At 41.4% G+C, this 18149-nt stretch overlaps 3 protein-coding genes across 3 annotated transcripts; 2 read left to right on the top strand and 1 right to left on the bottom strand.

Annotated features, from left to right (window-relative positions):
• The first annotated feature begins 6416 nt into the window (after nucleotides 1-6416).
• On the top strand, nucleotides 6417-12194 carry LOC130687329 (kinesin-like protein KIF3A). Its single transcript, XM_057510471.2, has 14 exons — nucleotides 6417-6841; nucleotides 6907-7112; nucleotides 7168-7358; nucleotides 7421-7548; nucleotides 7624-7833; nucleotides 7910-8084; nucleotides 8157-8257; nucleotides 8323-8438; nucleotides 8497-8914; nucleotides 8968-9093; nucleotides 9168-9322; nucleotides 9389-10362; nucleotides 10432-11409; nucleotides 11478-12194. The coding sequence occupies exons 1-12, from the start codon at nucleotides 6611-6613 to the stop codon at nucleotides 9396-9398; spliced, it is 2067 nt and encodes a 688-aa protein (XP_057366454.1). The 5' UTR covers nucleotides 6417-6610; the 3' UTR covers nucleotides 9399-10362; nucleotides 10432-11409; nucleotides 11478-12194.
• A 167-nt stretch (nucleotides 12195-12361) lies between these two features.
• LOC130687334 (pancreatic lipase-related protein 3-like) lies at nucleotides 12362-16111 on the top strand. The gene is made up of 7 exons (XM_057510482.2): nucleotides 12362-13077; nucleotides 13743-13899; nucleotides 14123-14271; nucleotides 14413-14661; nucleotides 14934-15143; nucleotides 15216-15390; nucleotides 15467-16111. The coding sequence occupies exons 1-7, from the start codon at nucleotides 13026-13028 to the stop codon at nucleotides 15522-15524; spliced, it is 1050 nt and encodes a 349-aa protein (XP_057366465.1). The 5' UTR covers nucleotides 12362-13025; the 3' UTR covers nucleotides 15525-16111.
• Nucleotides 16112-16359: 248 nt separating this feature from the next.
• Nucleotides 16360-18135, bottom strand: LOC130687342 (pancreatic triacylglycerol lipase-like). The gene is made up of 8 exons (XM_057510491.2): nucleotides 18009-18135; nucleotides 17857-17932; nucleotides 17634-17776; nucleotides 17446-17563; nucleotides 17217-17353; nucleotides 16909-17115; nucleotides 16675-16843; nucleotides 16360-16528 (listed from the first exon to the last, which is right to left on the bottom strand). Exons 1-8 carry the CDS (start codon nucleotides 18082-18084, stop codon nucleotides 16465-16467), a joined length of 990 nt encoding a protein of 329 aa, XP_057366474.1. The 5' UTR covers nucleotides 18085-18135; the 3' UTR covers nucleotides 16360-16464.
• Between the last annotated feature and the right edge of the window lie 14 nt (nucleotides 18136-18149).

Here is an 18149-nt window from a genome sequence, read left to right as displayed (position 1 = left end):
TCATATTTTATGGATGCATCGACGCTTCATTGAATTTCGAATTGTATCCGTTTAAAGACCCTTTTGCAATGCGTCGTCGAGAAAATCAAAACATTGTCTACGGACTTTTCACGAATGAAAGATGATCTTTTTTCCAGTCATCTTCAATGTGTTTTTTTTTTTTTTTTTTTTTATATATATATCCTTTTCATAGCTGAAAATCGTGATTGTCGCTAATGACGTTAGGGATACGATAAAGGCATTAAATGTAGAATGGCCTTTTATGGAGTTGGTGAGCTGCAGTGGCGATGCGCTATGCAAAAGTGAACAAGAAAGAAGGGAAGAGGGGGATTGTGATGTAACATGGGTGTGGCCAAAAAGGAAAACACGTGTCGCCTCTGGAAATGCATGCAAGTCAGAGACGCTCTGGCACAAAAAAAAAAGAAAGAAAGAAAGGCTGCTCTTTATTTTTTTGTGGTATAGATTTAGATATACACACAGTTCGCCGATATGTGTGTATTATTACATTTCCCACCGCGTGAAATTCAATTAGTTGTATAGGCCAGACGTGAGCAACATGTCTATATCCCCAATCTATTAAACATACCTTCTTATTTGATTTACCTTTTTGTTCATTTAAAACATGAAAAAGAAATATCAAACATTGAACGATCGCTTCGTTCGTCTTATCATCGTAACAGTAGACTAAAAGAGGCAAAGCTATGCACATTTGTCCAACGTCAATTTTGTTCTTCCTTCACCAAAGGTCATTGATTTACAACCCCCTGCCCTCATTGCCGCCCGCACATCATCGTGTTGTTAAAGCAGCAAAAAAAGACAATGATAAACTCGTGTCGACATGTTCCTCCGTCATCGCGTATGGAAAGATGCTGTTTCATCATCATCGCTTCGTAAAACACATCAGCAAGAAAAAACAAAACAAAAAGGATATAGAGCAGACTCATCTGAAGAATATTTCCTTCTTCTTTTCTGGGTGTGCTCTGGCTGGATGGATATATGCAGACTACAGCTATATAGAGATATAGGCGGTGCAATCAATACTAGGGCTTGTGTGCTGACTGCTCAGATTCTGTTGCGTATTCATCACTCTCTTCTTTTTTTTTTTTTTTTTTTTTTTTTTTTTTGTGCCGTCCTCCAGTCCAACAGCCATACAGATATTCCTCCATGTCTTTATTTTTTATTTTTTCATTTTCTGCTTGTCTTTTTCTTTCTTCCAGTGGGAGGAGCAAACAAGCAAAAGGGGGCAGAGTAAAAAGCTGTGTGTTGCGATGCATTTGGATGGAACTGGAACAACTTGGCATCGGTCCCATATCCGCCAAGATTTTTTTTTTTTTTTTTTTTTCCCCTTTTGAAAAGAGAAAGGCCATGATGAATTGCCCGGTTTGAATATAAAAAGAAAGGGCGAGTGAACAACATCGTATTTATCGTTGAGAGAGAGAGAGAGAGAGAGTGACTTTGATACGCGAAAGCCACTCTCTCTCCCTAGCAGACAACTCTAGCAGCCAGAGAAAAGCAATTAAGAGTCGCAAAGAGTTGACGTAGACCCCAACTTAAGTGCGAAAGGGGGGAACGACATTCTGTCGATAGACAAAAGGCGGCGAAAATGAACAGTCCATAACTGAACGAACTCTTTACTTTGTAGTTGCACGTTATTAATGCAGTGCTATACGTATATAGCGTACCAACGTCAATCAGGTTTTTAAATGAAAAAAAAAATAAATAAATAAAAGATGGTGGCGGCTTTAAAGGCGATTCTGTTGAATTAATTGATCGGAAATGAGTAAAAAAAAAAAGGGTTTTTGGTACACACAATTTCGGCCCCTCGCTAGTGGAGTGTTGGCAAACGTCGAAAAAAAAAAAATTGGAATCGGAATCAAAAAGCCAGTCAAGTGCTGCTGCTCTCGTGTGCGTTTGTGTGTGTATGTACTCTCTGCCCGGTTGTGTTTACTCCGGACATCTATAGGGGATCAGACCTTTATTTACTCTCGTCTTGACCATCGATTAATTTTTTTTTTTTGCTCTTGATCGAATGATCAATTAAATGTGCGATGATGATTCATCATCGATTGCCAAATCGAGCTAAAAGTAGGGAACGAAATTTTATTATTATAAGTTCGGACGCTCTGTTATTGTGATTAGAAACGAGCAGGGAATGGGGGAGGGAAATCAGATGACGTCAGAGTCTGCGTGATGGGAAATCGCCCTTTTTAGACGAGTCCTCGCAGCTCTTGATGCTCGTCCCCCCCCCCTTTTTTTTTTCTTCGTCTTCTTCTTCTTCTCCGAGATATTGTGAGGATTATTTTCTTTACTTCTCTCTCGTTCCCTCCATCTTCTATCAGCCTTTCCACTTGGTTAGACGATCCATCTTTCACACACACATACACATCCTCTCGCGGCCATCAAGGGCCGATCTGATTTTATTTATTTTTTTGAATTTGATCGTCATGCTGTTTTATATTGCCCCCAAGTTTGTGGGGTGGAATGTTGGCTTTTTTTTTTTTTCAAAGTTAAAAAAAGAAAACGCTGAGGCGGAAAGACGGACACCGATGAAATCAGCCGCGTGTCCGATTGGATGCGCTGTAGTGGCCGGCTGATGGATTGCGCTTCGCAATCAAAAAGCTTTTTCAAATACTCTTTCTATCGTACCCTCTGCCGTATTCTTGAATTTAATTAATAGATCTATTTTCTTTTTTCCATCTCTCGTTTTTACCTTCATGAGGATTGAAGACGCGGATTTTTTTCATATTTTTTTTTTAAGGAATTAAAAGAAAAGAAAAAAGGATATGAAAATGAATTTTTAGGCAATTGTCCAAAGTTGACGTGATACATCGAGAAGAAAAAAAAAAGTTCGCGTCTTTTATTGTGCGGGTCCGTCAATAAAAAAAAGGGGGGGGGGGAATCGGTGGATGGATTATATTCATAAGGATCTAAAAGACGTGGATGGATTTTTTGAATGGGGCGATTCGATGAGGAGTGTCTGTAGGATTAGGGTTGGAGTAAGAAAAAAAAAAAGGGGGGGATGACGCTCTTATTTTTTTTAATTCTTTCTTCTTACCATCGGCTTTTTGTCGTCTAATCTCTGCGTTCAGACCGAAAAAGTCGAGACGATATGTAAGAGGGGCGCGGTGAACGCGACTTGGATTGAAATCCTTTTTTAATGGATCCTGCCTCCCCCCCCCCCCCCGCCCTTTTTCTTTCTCAGTAGCATCGCCCTCGAATCAATGTGGCGATATCAACGCCAAAATGCACAATGAGTCGAATTGAAGGGGGGGGGGGGTGGAAAAATGTGTGTAGGCGATCAGGGATTTCTTACCACCTTTAAAAAATAAAAAAAATGTAGAGATTTCCTCTTCGAAAGCTGCTTTTGATTCTTCTTGTTGGATATCGGGATTTATTCAGTAATACCGTCTAGATATAGAGCAGTGCGTCTGTACGTATCCATACTTTACGCGCAATCTATGCGTGCGCACGGTTGAAGCTTCAATGGCCCGTAACGTTTTTCCATAGAGCCCTGCCGTTCTTTTTACCGTTTTAGCTATTACGTATATCCTGAAAGTATCGTTGCTGTTTAGGTGTATTCTCCTTCCCTTTTTTTTTTTTTTCTTTTCTTTTCCATCGGCAAGTTTCTACGTGCTAGTATGTGTTTATTATACTTTTCTATCCTGGGTTTGAAATGGAGGAATTTTTTTTTTTTTTTTTTTTTTAAAGAAGAGAATAAGAAAGAATAACAATAATAAAGACGAAGGCGATTGAAACTCAATGAGGCAATATATATCCAGTCTGTGGAACCTTTCGTCTCTTCTTTTCCTCTTTGAGTGTGTCTGTGTGTAGATGTATATACAGCATAAAGCTCTCTCTATATAAAATACGCATATTTATACTAGGCTCTTGTTTTGCTTTTGCGGTGAAGCCTCTACAGAGGAAGACGGGCACGATTCTTGTAGTCCCTCCTTTTTTCTTACGGGCCCCGTTGCATATGTCCACGAAACTAAGATCCGCTTCGATTTATTGGTGAAGAAGCAACTGTCTCTCTCTCTCTCTCTCTCTCTCTCTCTCTCTCTTTTTGTCTTTATAGTTTCTGCACGTGGGTCACGTTATTCCGCGGCATAGAGACAACGATTGAGCAAGACACAGTTGAGTTAGACAAGATTTCATTCTTCCTTTCTTGTCGAATCTCCCTTGTTTTTCGCTGCGTGTGAATAAAAATCGTTGCCAAAAGATGAAAAAAAAAAAAAGGAAAAAGGGAAAAGGATCTCTTAGCTGAGCTTTTCTACAGTTCGAATTGTGTCGCTTTGGAGACGGCACATCGTCCGAAAGCCCTGCAAGGGATACGGCCTTACACGGATGGGAAGAGAGGACTATCTAGTATTACTGTGATGAACTCTAGTACATACCCATAGGAAGAACGGATTGTAGATGGTTGCGTATAACTCGCACACCCGTTCCACAGAGAAATTCGAATTCGAAAGAAACCGTTGTCTTTAGTTTCAATATTGACAAGAGCGGCGCTTCGTTCGGGTGATCAACAGCGATGAAATCTCAGCTTTATTTCGTTCTTTGCCAATCCTCGTCTTCTATTGTTTGCTCTCGCCAGCAGTTCGAAAATCGCGTCGCGCCCATCTCAAACTCGTTTTTTTTTTCGTGCTTTCCCTCGAATATTTGCTGACAGCTCTCCAACGTCCCTCCCCACCGTCGTCTACGTACACAAACAAGTACTAAGGGGGAAGGCAAAGGAAGAACACAATCGATCGGCTTTATTTTTTCTTCGTCGTTTTCTTCAATATATATAACTGGTGGATAGACTACGAAGAAGAATTGGCCTTCTCTTCTTACGTTTTCTTATTTTTTTTTATTTTTATTTTCTCTATCCGCCCCCTTTCTTTCCATGGCTGTTTCTCAGACAAGATTCTCTTTATTTATCTCTAACTCCTTGTCTCCTCTACATCGGGACAACTTGATGACTCGTTCAGACGAGCAGCAAAGAAAAAGGGGTGGAAAAAAAAATGTCAAGATGAAAAAGATTTGGAGCTCGGGGAGGGTGGTAGACAGGAGAAAGAGCCTCCCGCCGACGATTATACACGCTAACACGCGCATCGAGTAGAACATAACAGATCTTTTCCCGATGATGGCACATTGCGCAGCTTTTTTCGCAACAAAGAGAAGAATGGAAAATAATATCGGCCTTTAAAAAATGTGGGTGTGGCCAAATTCGAAATTGACTGGAGAAATTATTCAAATTATTTTCTCTTCTTTCTTTTTTTTTTTTTTTTTTTTTTTTTTTTTTTTTTTTTGGTATTCTCTCTCACTTTAGACGTGTACGCATTTCACGTGAAATGTTGTACGTCTGCCGAAAAGTGCAAAGATGGAAGGGCTAAAGAGGCAATATGTGTAGATGGCTGAGCGGTAAGAGTTACTAGAGTGGCTGCATTCACGCGTGTCTAACCGATCTATATTGCTCTGATGTATACATCCTCCTTTGATGTACAGCTTCGACTGTTGGTCGACCGTGAATCCCTGTGCCTGCTTTTGGCAGCTATTCTGTCCCCCCTCCTCTATGTGATGTGTCTCCTCTTACCATTTTTCAATGCACATTTTTCTCTCTCTCGATCGGGACTTTGGGTTGGGGGGAAAAAGAAAAGTTTGGATCTTTTCTTTCTTCTTCGATCAAAACGTTTTCCAGCTCATAAACGGTGCCTGGGTAACGCTAGTCACCTGGTGAACAGGATTCAGAAGGCGCAACTAGGGCAACAAGAATATAAAAAAAGAAAGAGGATCCAATATGTGCGCGCAATGTGGGGAGATGATAAAGTACAGACGGACAGAGCTTTATTACATACGAGTCAATAATGAAGTAGTAAGGGACACATACACACACAGAGTCGATGCCAAACGATGTCGTGTGTGTGTGTGTGTGTTCCTTTTAGATATACGCGATTGCACGTCGTTTTCCTATTCATCACTATAGAGGGGAGGGAACGGACAACGGGACTCTAACCAATCAAGGGCTGCTATAACTTCCTTCCGTTCGAGATGCGCTCGGTCTCCTATCGAGAGAAGCTTATTACAGTTTGGCTGCATTTATTGTGTTGACATAACCTCCAACATGCTCTGCATCCAACCCCTTTGGCAAAGCAATAAGCGATATCCCGTTTGCCTCCCATGTTCATTCAACGGGATTCCCGCGATACTCAAATGTTTATTCTACGTTCGATTGCAGTCGTTGAAGGGAATTTAATTTTATCAGATTGTAATGGTGGATGCGTTGCTTTATAGACTTCAAGGTTGACTGTTAATGATTTTCATTCTTTCTTTGAATATAGAAGGATCTCCGATGTTGCTGAGTTACATTATCGGTCTTGGAACGTTCTTCTCGGGAGTACTACAAATGGTTGTCGTAAGATGGCGACACGGACCGTGATTGCTACGGCGAACTTTCGTCTCCATGACAATAACGGACGCATGTCAAAACAGTATCGATTAATTTTAATTCTGCCAGAACGTGGAAAGAGAAACATGGGGTTCGGGACTGATTGGAAGTGGTTATAAGGGTGGATAGTGATCTCAAGCTTCGTCCCCCTGCGAGATCTAGTAGCTTGTTTTTATATTCAACATGACCGACACCAGCCCTAGATCTGAAAACGTCAAAGTTGTCGTAAGAGTCAGACCACTTAGCGAATCGGAGAAAACTGCCGGTTACAAAAATGTTGTCAAAGTTGATTCAGTCAATAATAGTATCATTCTCCGGCAACAGCCAAATAGTGGCAATAGCGCTAACCAATCGTACAGCAATGTGGATAGAAGCTTTGTGTTCGACTCTGTGTTTGATCAAGAATCGTCTCAGGTATGATGACTCACAAGTCAAGAATGTCTCCCATATTGTTGCATCAGCCCTGGTATTTCTTACAGATGGAAGTCTACAACCAAGCAGCCCGGCCTATAGTCCAGAATGTCTTGGAGGGCTACAACGGTACCATCTTTGCGTATGGACAAACAGGAACAGGAAAGACTTTCACAATGGAAGGCAATCCTCAGGCCCCTGAATTGAGAGGAATCATTCCAAATTCTTTTGCACACATATTTGGTCATATTGCTAAAGAATCAGAGAGAAAAAAGTATTGCTGCAGACAAGCTCAAATGACATTGCCTACCATCGGTTTTCTTTTTTAGGTTCTTGGTTCGTGTCTCTTATTTGGAAATCTACAACGAAGAAGTCAGAGATTTGCTTAGTAAGAATCAAAGTGTTCACCTGGAAATCAAAGAGCGACCCGACGTTGGCGTGTATGTCAAAGACCTGTCGACGTATGTTGTGAACAACGCAGAAGACATGGAACGAATTATGACGATGGGCAATAAGAATCGTAAAATCGTTTCCCAAATTGTTCCGATCCAGAAATAAGATTAATTCTTATTCAATAAATAGGCTCAGTAGGTGCTACGCAGATGAACATCCATTCTTCACGTTCTCACGCCATTTTCACTGTTGCAGTCGAATGCAGTGAAAAAGCAATCGATGGAAACAGTACTCTTCATGTTGGGCGACTCAATCTAGTACGATCCAATATATCTTCTCTATGAAATTGTTTTATGGCACGATTCAATTTCTCATTTTGCAACTGAAAACAGGTGGATTTGGCTGGAAGTGAAAGACAAACAAAGAGTGGTGCATCAGGCCTCCGTCTGCGAGAGGCTTCCAAGATCAATTGGTCCCTTTCCACACTCGGAAACGTAATTTCGTCTTTGGCTGACGGCAAGGCTTCACACGTTCCATACCGTAATTCGAAATTGACTAGGCTGTTACAAGATTCTCTCGGTGGCAACGCCAAAACGCTTATGGTAGCCCCGTTGTTTTCCCTTGCTCTTTCGTGTAATTAGTTAACGAAATGCTTAATCATTGTGAAAACGTTTTTAGTGTGCCAATGTCGGACCGGCGTCTTTCAACTATGATGAAACTTTGAACACACTTCGTTATGCAAGCCGGGCCAAAAATATTCGAAACAAAGCCCGTATCAACGAAGATCCAAAAGATGCGTTGCTCAAACAATTTCAGAGGGAGATCGAGGAGCTTCGCCGTCAGTTGGAAGAAGGTTTATCAAAAATATTTCTAAAAGAAAAATGCCGATAATCGATTCGTTTTTATTTTCTTTGCATCTTTAAAGTGGGCAGTGCTAGTTCTGATGAAAGTGGCGACGAAAACTACGAACTGCGCAAAGACAAGAAGCGGAAACCCCGAACAGAGAGTGAAAGAGCAGCCGTTAAGGTGTTTTTGCAATCGATATCGTATCTCACACAGTACATAAACCAACTACTATCAACTATTTTTAGGCAAAAATTGATGAAGAGCGACGATTGGTGATGGAAAGCAGCCAACTGGCAGAAGAAGAGCGTAAGCAAGTAGCGCAAACATTGGCGGAACAGGAAAAAGAACTCCAAACTGCAGCGTAAGTTATGAATGTAATAGCTTTTTATTTCAAGTTTATTTACTTTTTGTATCAACAGGGAAGAGGAAATGCGTCTCAGACAAAAATTAGCTTCATTGGAGAGCAAAGTCATCGTAGGAGGTGAAAATCTACTGGATCGAGTGGAACAACAAGCTAGTCTGCTGGAAGAGGCGAGAAAAGAATTGGAAATACGAAAGGCCAAAGAAGATTTATTACGTCAGCAGCTGCAAGAGAAAGAAGCCGAGCGCATTGACATGGAAGAACGTTATAGCTCGTTGCAGGAAGAAGTACAAGGTAAGACGCGCAAGCTTCGCAAAGTTTGGACGTTGCTGCATTCGTCCAAGAGCGAAATCGAAGACATGCGACAAGAACATCAAACGCAAATGGAACAGCTACTCGAAGGTGTGCGTCAGCTTTCTAAAGAATTGAAGCTGTCTACTTTGATCGTCGATCAATACATTCCGGCTCCTTATCAGGTATGTTATTTATTATTACCGGAAAATTTAAATAATGTTTTATCTCTCAAAAGCAAATCATCGAGCAACATGTGAACTGGAGTGAGGAGTACGGTGAATGGCAGCTGAGAGGCGTGGCTTACGCTGGCAATAACATTAATCAGTACAATTCTCCACGCCGCTCTGCTCGTTCTACATACGTACGCCATTCATATTGTTATTCACCAGCTATTTAATTGGATCTGGCTTCACGTAACGAATTTCCTGTTCACAGAGGCCCGAACTGGATCTTAGCTACGTGTATCTCTCCTATGATGACATCATTGGTTTATCTGATCCCGTGCGACCAAAATCAGCGAAAATGAAATCGCGATCGGCAACCAGTGCTCGTCTTACAAGCAAAGGGGGGCGAGCTCCCTCAGCTCAACGGTATGGGACACTTGAATTTAGGTTTCTACGTGACTAAAAACCACGCCTATTCTTTTTTATTTTTAGAACAAAGTAAACTTCAACGGAATACTCCCTAGTCAACAAACGCACGTAAACGTACCATTGTATAATTTAATAATTCCAACTTTTGGATGCCCCAACCACCTAAATAAAAAGGATTTAATTCCTAAATGTGTGGTAAAGCAATCTATTCTGCTTTAAGTGACAGCTTTTTGATGAAGTGCAAGGCCATCATTTGTTTACACGGTGGCTGAAAGTAAAACAATATATTACAGGTCTCGCCACCTGTCACAACACTCATTTTTGTCTATCGCGCTTATCAAAAGCAACAGTCATTGTGATAACAAGGATGTTGCTGGAAGCGTCCAATTGGCAGAGGAATTCTTAATTAAAGTAGATTTCCAACGACGCAGTGACGAAGAATGGTTACATCAGTTCGACTAACATGACTGTTAAAATTGTTGCATAATATTGTGTACGACTTACGTATGAATTTGAAAGGAAATATCTCGTTTGAACTGTATTGGCAGTCAACCAATCAGCAGTTGGCTTATGCAATGTTGGTTGACGTCATGGGTGCTAAACAGCAACCTCTATCAAGCTTTTGCTTCCATTATGGCCGACATTCTATAGCTGGCTTTCAAGGATTCACATAGCACAGAACGAGCACGTTGCGTAGAATTTACTTTGTTTTTTCACTTTGATTCTTTTTAGTCCAGTAAAGTTTTGATTACTCGGCCGTCATCTTAACAACGGATTAATCGAGAAAGTGTTGCGAGTTCAAACGTTTCTCATTCGCCTTTTCAAAAGTAAAGGAATGGGTATATCACTGAAAAATTCACGTTTAATTCTACCGAACAAGAACCCTAAATTGGCTGCATTTACCAACTGTCATTGTGGCCATTTTGGTCATTACTCACAACATAGAACCCTATTCGCTTGTTTATCTGTTACAGAAGAACCGTGGCATTCTGAGAAGCAAAACATCTTGAAGCAAAGCAGCAATGTCTGTTAAATCAGTAAGTGGTTTCTAATTACCAAATTCCTTATTTTGTCTGAACTTATGTTTTCCTTAAATTTGTTTTCAGATGATGGGTTACATTAGAGGGTCTGAAGATTGTTACAGAACACCTGCATCGAGTGACTTGATACCCTTCAATAAGATGACCAGTATGCCGTCTGCCAGCAACTGTGTTATGTTGGACAACTATCCAATCCAGATAAAAAAGGAGATAGAACAATTTCCAGGCACCAAGTTTTTTCAGCCACCACGCTTTCTAGTGGGCGGTTATGTGGGCAGTAAAATTTGTGACAAAAATGGGTCAGTTAACTATTCAGATCTGCTTGGACATATATTTGCTACAGTGACGTCTTTAACACCCATTCCTACTCAGAGGAAAACATATGATGAAGGAAATTGGCGGAAAAGGCCTATGCCAGCTCCTAAAAGTTGTCCCAGAGTGGTAACAGCAATCAACAGTGAAATTCTCGCTCCCAGCGTAGTGATATCCTCCCCCGCAGTGACGCAACAAACAATTTTACCCATTTCGCCACCTATAAAACCTACGCCTCCAGAAAACAAACTTAGCCCTTGTCGGACAGCGAGCGAAAGCTCGGATACTAGCTGGGCAAGTGTTAATCCAGAAGAAAATCGAGATGTGCTCTTCTCTAACCCGTGGCTGAGCAACATCGTTGTTTGTGTTAGTGACAGCGATGACGCAGACGACTCTACTTCGGACTGGGACGACGTTGAAGATTTCCAAAGCGAAAACGGCGAAGTTATTAGTGACTTTAAATGGAATGGTGACTCACTGTCTCCCATATCGTCACCCGTTAGTCGGACGCCCCCGACTCCAGCCGCTGCCTTAGACGACTACGATAGCGATGAGAGTGATGGTGTGTTGATTTCTTGTGGTCACGGGTATTTTGTCGACGAGGAAGAAGAAGCCAGAGAACGCAAATTGGCGGAGGAGCGCATTCACGATGCCAACAGCAGATGGAACCAGCAAATGTCTGCAGATGTCGACCAAATTGACGGAATTCGAAAAAAGACGCCGTCTAAGCAGGTAAACTGATTAATCGGTCAGTTTTGCCTTATTATTCCGTTCGTTTTTGTTTCCGCTTTAATCAATAGGTTCATTTCCCTGCCGACCATCAACTTACTCGTGTGCGTCCGATGCTGACCTGGACTCACGCTCATCGCGCTGCCCGTAGAGGCGATTGGGAACGGTTTGCCCGCGATGCAGACCGATTCCGGGAAAGAATCGACTCTACTGCTGCCATCCTAACTCCTATCCTAGATCCGTTACATCGCGATCGCATCCGCCAGAGAAATTTAAAATATGATATCCAATCGGAAACAATTTGAAATGATTGCGGGCGTAGTAAGGTATTTTTCCGCGACGTAAACAACGTTCCTGTACAGTTCTTTTTTGTGAGCAGGAAAGAAAATGCAAATTCTGTATTACTATGTGTAGGACAATTTTTGAAGGTAATTTTGTTCCCTGCAAAAAAATTTTAATGTTTCTACACTACTTTAAATCTACTATAGAACGCAAAACAAGAAAACACGTGTTATGATTCTTTCTTGGCCTTCCGAACCTAGCTTCTGTAATAGAAATCAAGTATGTTTCGCATAGAACAAACGATTGTTATATTCATTTCAAAATATATCACATTGGGTCAAATAATTCAACCTTGACCTCTATGGTTCTTATCTTTCAGATTGTGGCATCCTCCCAGACACTTGTCAAAGGGTCTCGATTTCGAGACTCACAACTTGCTCGAATTTAAGACCCAGAAAAAAGGCGGTTCTTTTTCGATTGGACCGTTATTGACAAAAAAAAAGACACAGTTATTTCCCATTTTGCTCGTTTGTTCTGGCCTTCCTCTCTTACTCTTTTTTCTTTCTTATCCGACCCCCAGACAGATGGTTTTTGAACGCATTTCTTACAATCGCATATGACGCCAAACCCGTTCGCAAAGTAAGTTTATTTTTTTCTTTTGCTTACTACTAAGGTGCACGGTTGCATGCCATTTTGGAACGCTGTGCGTAAGACCGTGACAAGATGACTTATGATTTCGAGAAGGAGGGGAAGCCAGGCTGTTGGAGGAACATCGAATTTCATTATTATCTATTTTTGACAGCTTAAATTTCTGTTAATCTGAATTACGATGTAACTGTAGGACGTGTAGGCCGTCACGTTTTACTGATAACGGGTGGTAATCTTTTTTTATGAGTTCGATAATTTTTTTTTCTCCCTCTTGATTACGTGCCGTTAAAAACCGGCACGTAAGGTAGGTGCCGAGTGAGTTCTGGTTGGAAGGACGAGGGAAAGAAAGGGAGAGAAGAGCCGCTAGTGTGGAGGCATGCCCACCTGAGGCCACGGCTACTTTATAGTTAATGGTACGGAGAAAAAAGCGGGGCCTTGTCCGTGTTCAGTCTCGTCTGGACAGTGGTCCTCGATGGCCGTGGATAAGAACAGCTGAAGAAAATTAATAGGAAGAGAGGGAAGCTCACCGGTTCATCTGGTTGATGCCCTCCACTCTTTCATTTACCCGAAAGATAAGGACGCCTTCTCATTCTTTTGCATATATGTATCGGATTATTCGACGGCTTTCAGGGGTGTGTGTGTGTGTGTGTGTGCACCTGTGTATTGGCGCTTCTTCGCTGTCCTTGTGAATGGTTCTTCTCGGATTCATTTGGGCCATATGGTCCGGATTACAAGTAACTTGTAAGTTTTCTTTTATTCCATTTTTTTTTGGCAAACATTTAATTTGATGCTTTTCAGCCTTGAAACCTTCTTTAAACGTCTTCTTTGAACCCTCCTTGTTTGAGATCTAGGGGAAGCGGCAGGGGGTCATTTAAATTGCTGGTTTCAGAAGTCTTTGTCCTCAAGATAAAATACCGTACGACACTTCGATGCCGCTTTCTTATCATTAAAAAAGGGCGCTGCTACATTTGCCATTAAATTCAAATTCACGTCGTTGATGTGATGCTAATGACGAACTGGATTGCTCACGTCGCGAAGGAAACGTGAATCCAAGAGAAATAACGAAACAAGCGTGATTCGAAAGTGGCATAGAATTCGAGGAAAATCGTTGTGATTTTCTAGGGTCCGCCCTAATGTCCGTGACCCAGCCAAGAAAATCTGCCGAGCCTTTTTTTTCCCATTAATGTCCAAAGCAGAGAGAACTTCAAAATATTGTAGACTTTCGTTGCCATTCCACATATGGCGAGAGAGTTCCCATTATTATTATCCAACATTGTAGATACGATCTCCTGACCCAGACATTTACAATGCAGAATGATCAAACACTCGCCTTACTTTCCCTTCTATCAGTTTTCACTTTCAAAAACAAAATGATTTTAATAATTGCGTGTTTTATTTGTTAATAGTTTTGGCGATGCGGGGGCAAGTGAATCCAGCTACCAACATCTTTTTCGTACCCGACTCTGACGGATGGGTCTACTATCCGGCTGTGATGGACGACCCGTCAATGGATCTCCGACCCTCGCTTACTCGACGCAACATTCGCTTTTTCCTTTGGACCAGGTAAATTTCAGATTGAGATTTTTTTTAAATATATAAAAAGAACGGGAAATAGAAAATGATTTCATGCATTTCCCCCCTCTCAATGGTTGATCTCTTCCTCATTATCAGATCAAATGAGAAGGTCAAGGGTATTGGGTAGCAAAAGAAGTTGCAGGCAGCAAGCTTGACCTTTTCATGGTTGACCGATTGATGAATATTTAATTTTCCGTCTTATCGTCAACAGACAAAATGCACACGTGGCCCGCGAGCTCTTCGTTGGCGAGTCGCGTCTCTTGCGTTTGTCAACCTATTCGCCCAACAGGTATACGAAAATTCTCTTCCACGGATTTACCAATGATGTCGTGTCGGAATTTGTCATCCAGACGCGCAACGGTATTTCAAAAACGTTTCATCTTGTGTCAAACAAAAATATCTTGTCCTTCCGTAAACCGCCACATTTCGTATACAGAACGTTACATTTTTGTTTTTGTTTTCCTGTTCTTTTTTTATGTTAATGGACTCCCTTGTCAACAGCTTACCTGTCTGTTGGTGACTACAACGTCATTGGCGTGGATTGGAGTGAACTGGCCCGTGCTCCGTTTTACAACTCGGCCGCTACTAACACCCGTGACGTGGGTAAAGCAGCTGCCGCCTTAGTGGATTTCCTTGTTAACGAAGGAACACCCATCAGCTACATTCATTTGTTAGGATTCAGTCTTGGAGCTCACGCGGCTGGATGGGCCGGAGCAAGCGTCAAAGTCGGTACACTGCCGCGAATCACCGGTATTTGCGTGTGTTCTTCTCAGGAAATTCTTTTCCCTGTTCTTGCGGTCCAACCGCAAATCCTTTTACTCCAATTCCAATGTTCTAGTATATCCGCCTTTCGTATTTGTGTCACGTTTTTTTTTTTCTAGTTGTATAGCTCTTGATTCTTAAGCATTTATCACGGTTAAAAGATCACGATGTGTCGTGATGTCTTTTGTCCGTTGCCGCCGCATTTACGGATTTTCCCCCGTCTTCTTTTATTTTTTTTTAATATTTTGTTTATGATTCAGCGTTTGATCCGGCATATCCGGGCTTCGATGGGCCTAATGCTCGACGTCGGTTGGCCAAATCGGACGCCAAATTTGTCGACGTCATCCACACAAATGCTCGTGTCGGCCTAAGCAATGCGGTCGGCATTGAGACGCCTTTGGGTCACGCTGATTTCTATCCCAACGGTGGCTCCCGGATGCCTGGATGTATTGGTTTCTCTTTTCAAACCAGTAAGAAAGACATTCATTAATTAGTGTAGTTGTTACAAAACCTAATGGAGAAATCTTGTGCAAATTTGATAGATAAATGCAGTCATGTGCGATCGAGACAATATTTTGTGGAATCGATTGTCCAGCCATACGCTTTCGCTGCAGTACCTTGTTCGTCGTACAAAGAATTTATGAAGGGAACTTGCGGCAATTGTGGCACCAATTCCACTACGAAATGCGTTTATATGGGTGAATACCTCACAACCAGGTAAGTTTATTCATTGCCATTGTTATTTACATTTTTTTATTAATGAGCTCCTTTTTTTATGTTATTTGGACGATAGTGCTTCCGGGTTGTATTTTCTAAGGACGCGGTCTTTTCGACCCTACTCACTGGACTAGCCTTACCCAGAAGAGAGACAACCAACGGGTTTTTAACTCCTTTTCTTTTCTCTTCTTTTGTTCCGTTCACACTTTCACACATCCACGCATTTGTTATTCTAGTCATTGACCACGTTAGCAACTTTTTTTTTTTCTTTCCCTCTTCCTATTTTTACCTTTTATATGCTGCGTCATCCGAGCAGAAAGCGCTCGATGGCGTGGCAGAGGACCGTTTGCGAACGCCAGCGTTTTTCGTTCCCTATTTTTTTTTCTTCTTATCCTTCGTTTTGCCGTAAGTGAAGTGTGTTCTTTTTCTTTCGAATCCATTCAGGGCTCCCGTTTTGCCATGCCAACGCTCTGCACATTGACTCCCTTTATTTTTTATTATTATTTATTTACAGACCCGTTGGTTTTTTTTTCTATCATTTTTTTTTTTATTTGCTCATAGTTTCTACCTACTGACGATAGCAGACGTGTCTTAACGACTATGCAATCCACTTGAGCGCGATAGTTTTTTTGTTGTACGTATGGTCTTGTCACGATTTACTTTTCCACTCGTGTTTTTTCAGCCTTAAAAGTGTCCAAAATAAAAATGCCAATTGGGGCCAGTTGCAAAAAAAAAAAAAATCGAGAACGTGACTCGGAAAACGAGAATTGTTTTATGAAAATCCAACACGACTTTATATCATGCGCAAAAAATTAAGATTGGGTCAAACTGTCAGCTCAAATCCAGACAGATGCAAATCCTGGCAACCACTCAACACACAAAAACAAGTAACTTTTTTCTTCCAGCACATTTCTGTAACTGTTTATTTCATTTACTGTTAATTTTTCATTTTAATCTTTTCTTTTCTCCTTGGAAAAACTCTCGCAACAGGTTGTGTCTGTAAGAGTTAGTACAGTACGGTCAAATCTTGCCGAGAGGTTTTTATTTCGCAATAGGATGCGACGAATGGGAATCTTACAGTAGCCCCATGGCAAATGGTTCCACGTCGTTCGTTACCAAGTAGTAGATGCCTCGAGTTCTGTAGGGTAAGAGAGAAATCGCACGTTATTGCGGTATATATAGACGAGGCGTCGCCTGATCAACGATAAAAACTAGTTTTTTTCTCACATGCTACAAGAAAAAACCACTCTGTCGAAAGAATTGGGAAAAGAAAAATTTCATTACGTGACTGGAGTCGGTTCCCCCATAAGAGCAGCCGAGTTGCCGTCACACAATCCTGCTTGGAATTCTTCGAATGAATTGCACTGGACGCCCCAAAATCCGATCTCACTATTAATGGATTCATCAAAGAACAGAACTGATCTGCTGTGATCACAGCCTCTGGTTTCGCCATCTTTAAACAATTACAAAATTGTTGAATTTGACAATGTGTAAGAAAATTCGTCTGCACTTTGGCACCTCGTGTTTCGGCCAGTAGACAGCCAGGCTGTTTCTGTCCTCCATTTGGATAAAAATCAACGTGCCCAATGGCTTCTTCCATTGATACGTCTCCTAGATATATCGGTCCACTGTTCGTATGTATTACATCAACAAAATCAGCGTCAGTAGTGTCCAATCGTGTTTCTGTGTCGTTAATGGAAAACCCTGGAGCAGCCGGATCCAACCCTTGTGTCGGGAGAAAAGTAATCAAAATACATTAGGATATGAAAGAAACGTTCTAAATGTGACCTGTCTTGAATTTCAATTATATAGATTAAATTACTTACCAGTAATGCGAGGTAAATTGCCCGAAACTACAGCAGCCCCGGCACCGCCAACGACATGTGCCCCCAAGCTGAATCCGATCAAGTGAAAAGAACCCAACGGTGCACCGGTATTTTCGTGAAGAAAATCGACAAAAGCCCTGCAATTCGACAAAGATGGCTGATGGGCTATTCTTTTTCTTCTCCCGAAATGGCAAACAGGGGTAATATATCTTTTAATATTAATGTGTACCCTGTTTCCGATGCAGCCAGTGGAACATTACGTATTACAATCAAAGGGTAGTCGATGCCCGAAGCCAATTCAACCCAATCGATTGTTATAAAATTGCAATTTTCGCGCTGCAGAAACTCTAAATCATTTACAGTAGAGGCCCTTTTATAGAGCTCAATATTTATAGACAGTTGTAAAGGAGGTTATACCATCTTTGGTAGCATTAAACGTCCCCGGATCGCCGTTATATCCGTGGGCCACCATTTTAGTCGGAAGAGACGCCATGTAGTTTGATTGTTGGAGCGATTCCAAATCGCCAACTTTCAGAATTTGAGGCTCAAATGGATTTTGCCTGTCGTGTTTTTATAGCCATTTGTTTTTCTTGTCACCAATTGGTCGGAAAGGAAACATGCAAATTGTTTATTTTACTACCTTGTGTACAAGTTGAAGAAGACAGAACTCGCATTGGCAAGATACGTCTCCGTCTCTTCAACAGAGTTGTTTACATCTGAAAATTGATTTTAAAGCGAGCTTTTATAGCGGGAATCCTGTTTCAAAATTGTGAAGTGAAATTATAGAATTACCTAGAAAGTACGAGCAAACGGAACTTGTCCAAAATAAAAGGCCACATGCAATAAACCATTGCAAGACGAGAGTCATCTTGGCGAACGTGAAAAAGAAGTGTAGCAGTTTTTCATGTATTTTCAACAATTGAAGGTGTTTTG

The sequence above is a fragment of the Daphnia carinata genome, chromosome 4 (genome assembly GCF_022539665.2).
Source record: "Daphnia carinata strain CSIRO-1 chromosome 4, CSIRO_AGI_Dcar_HiC_V3, whole genome shotgun sequence".
NCBI classification, from domain to species: Eukaryota; Metazoa; Arthropoda; class Branchiopoda; order Diplostraca; family Daphniidae; genus Daphnia; species Daphnia carinata.
Note: the sequence above shows the minus strand (reverse complement) of the source record. Positions and strands in the feature narration are given on the sequence as shown.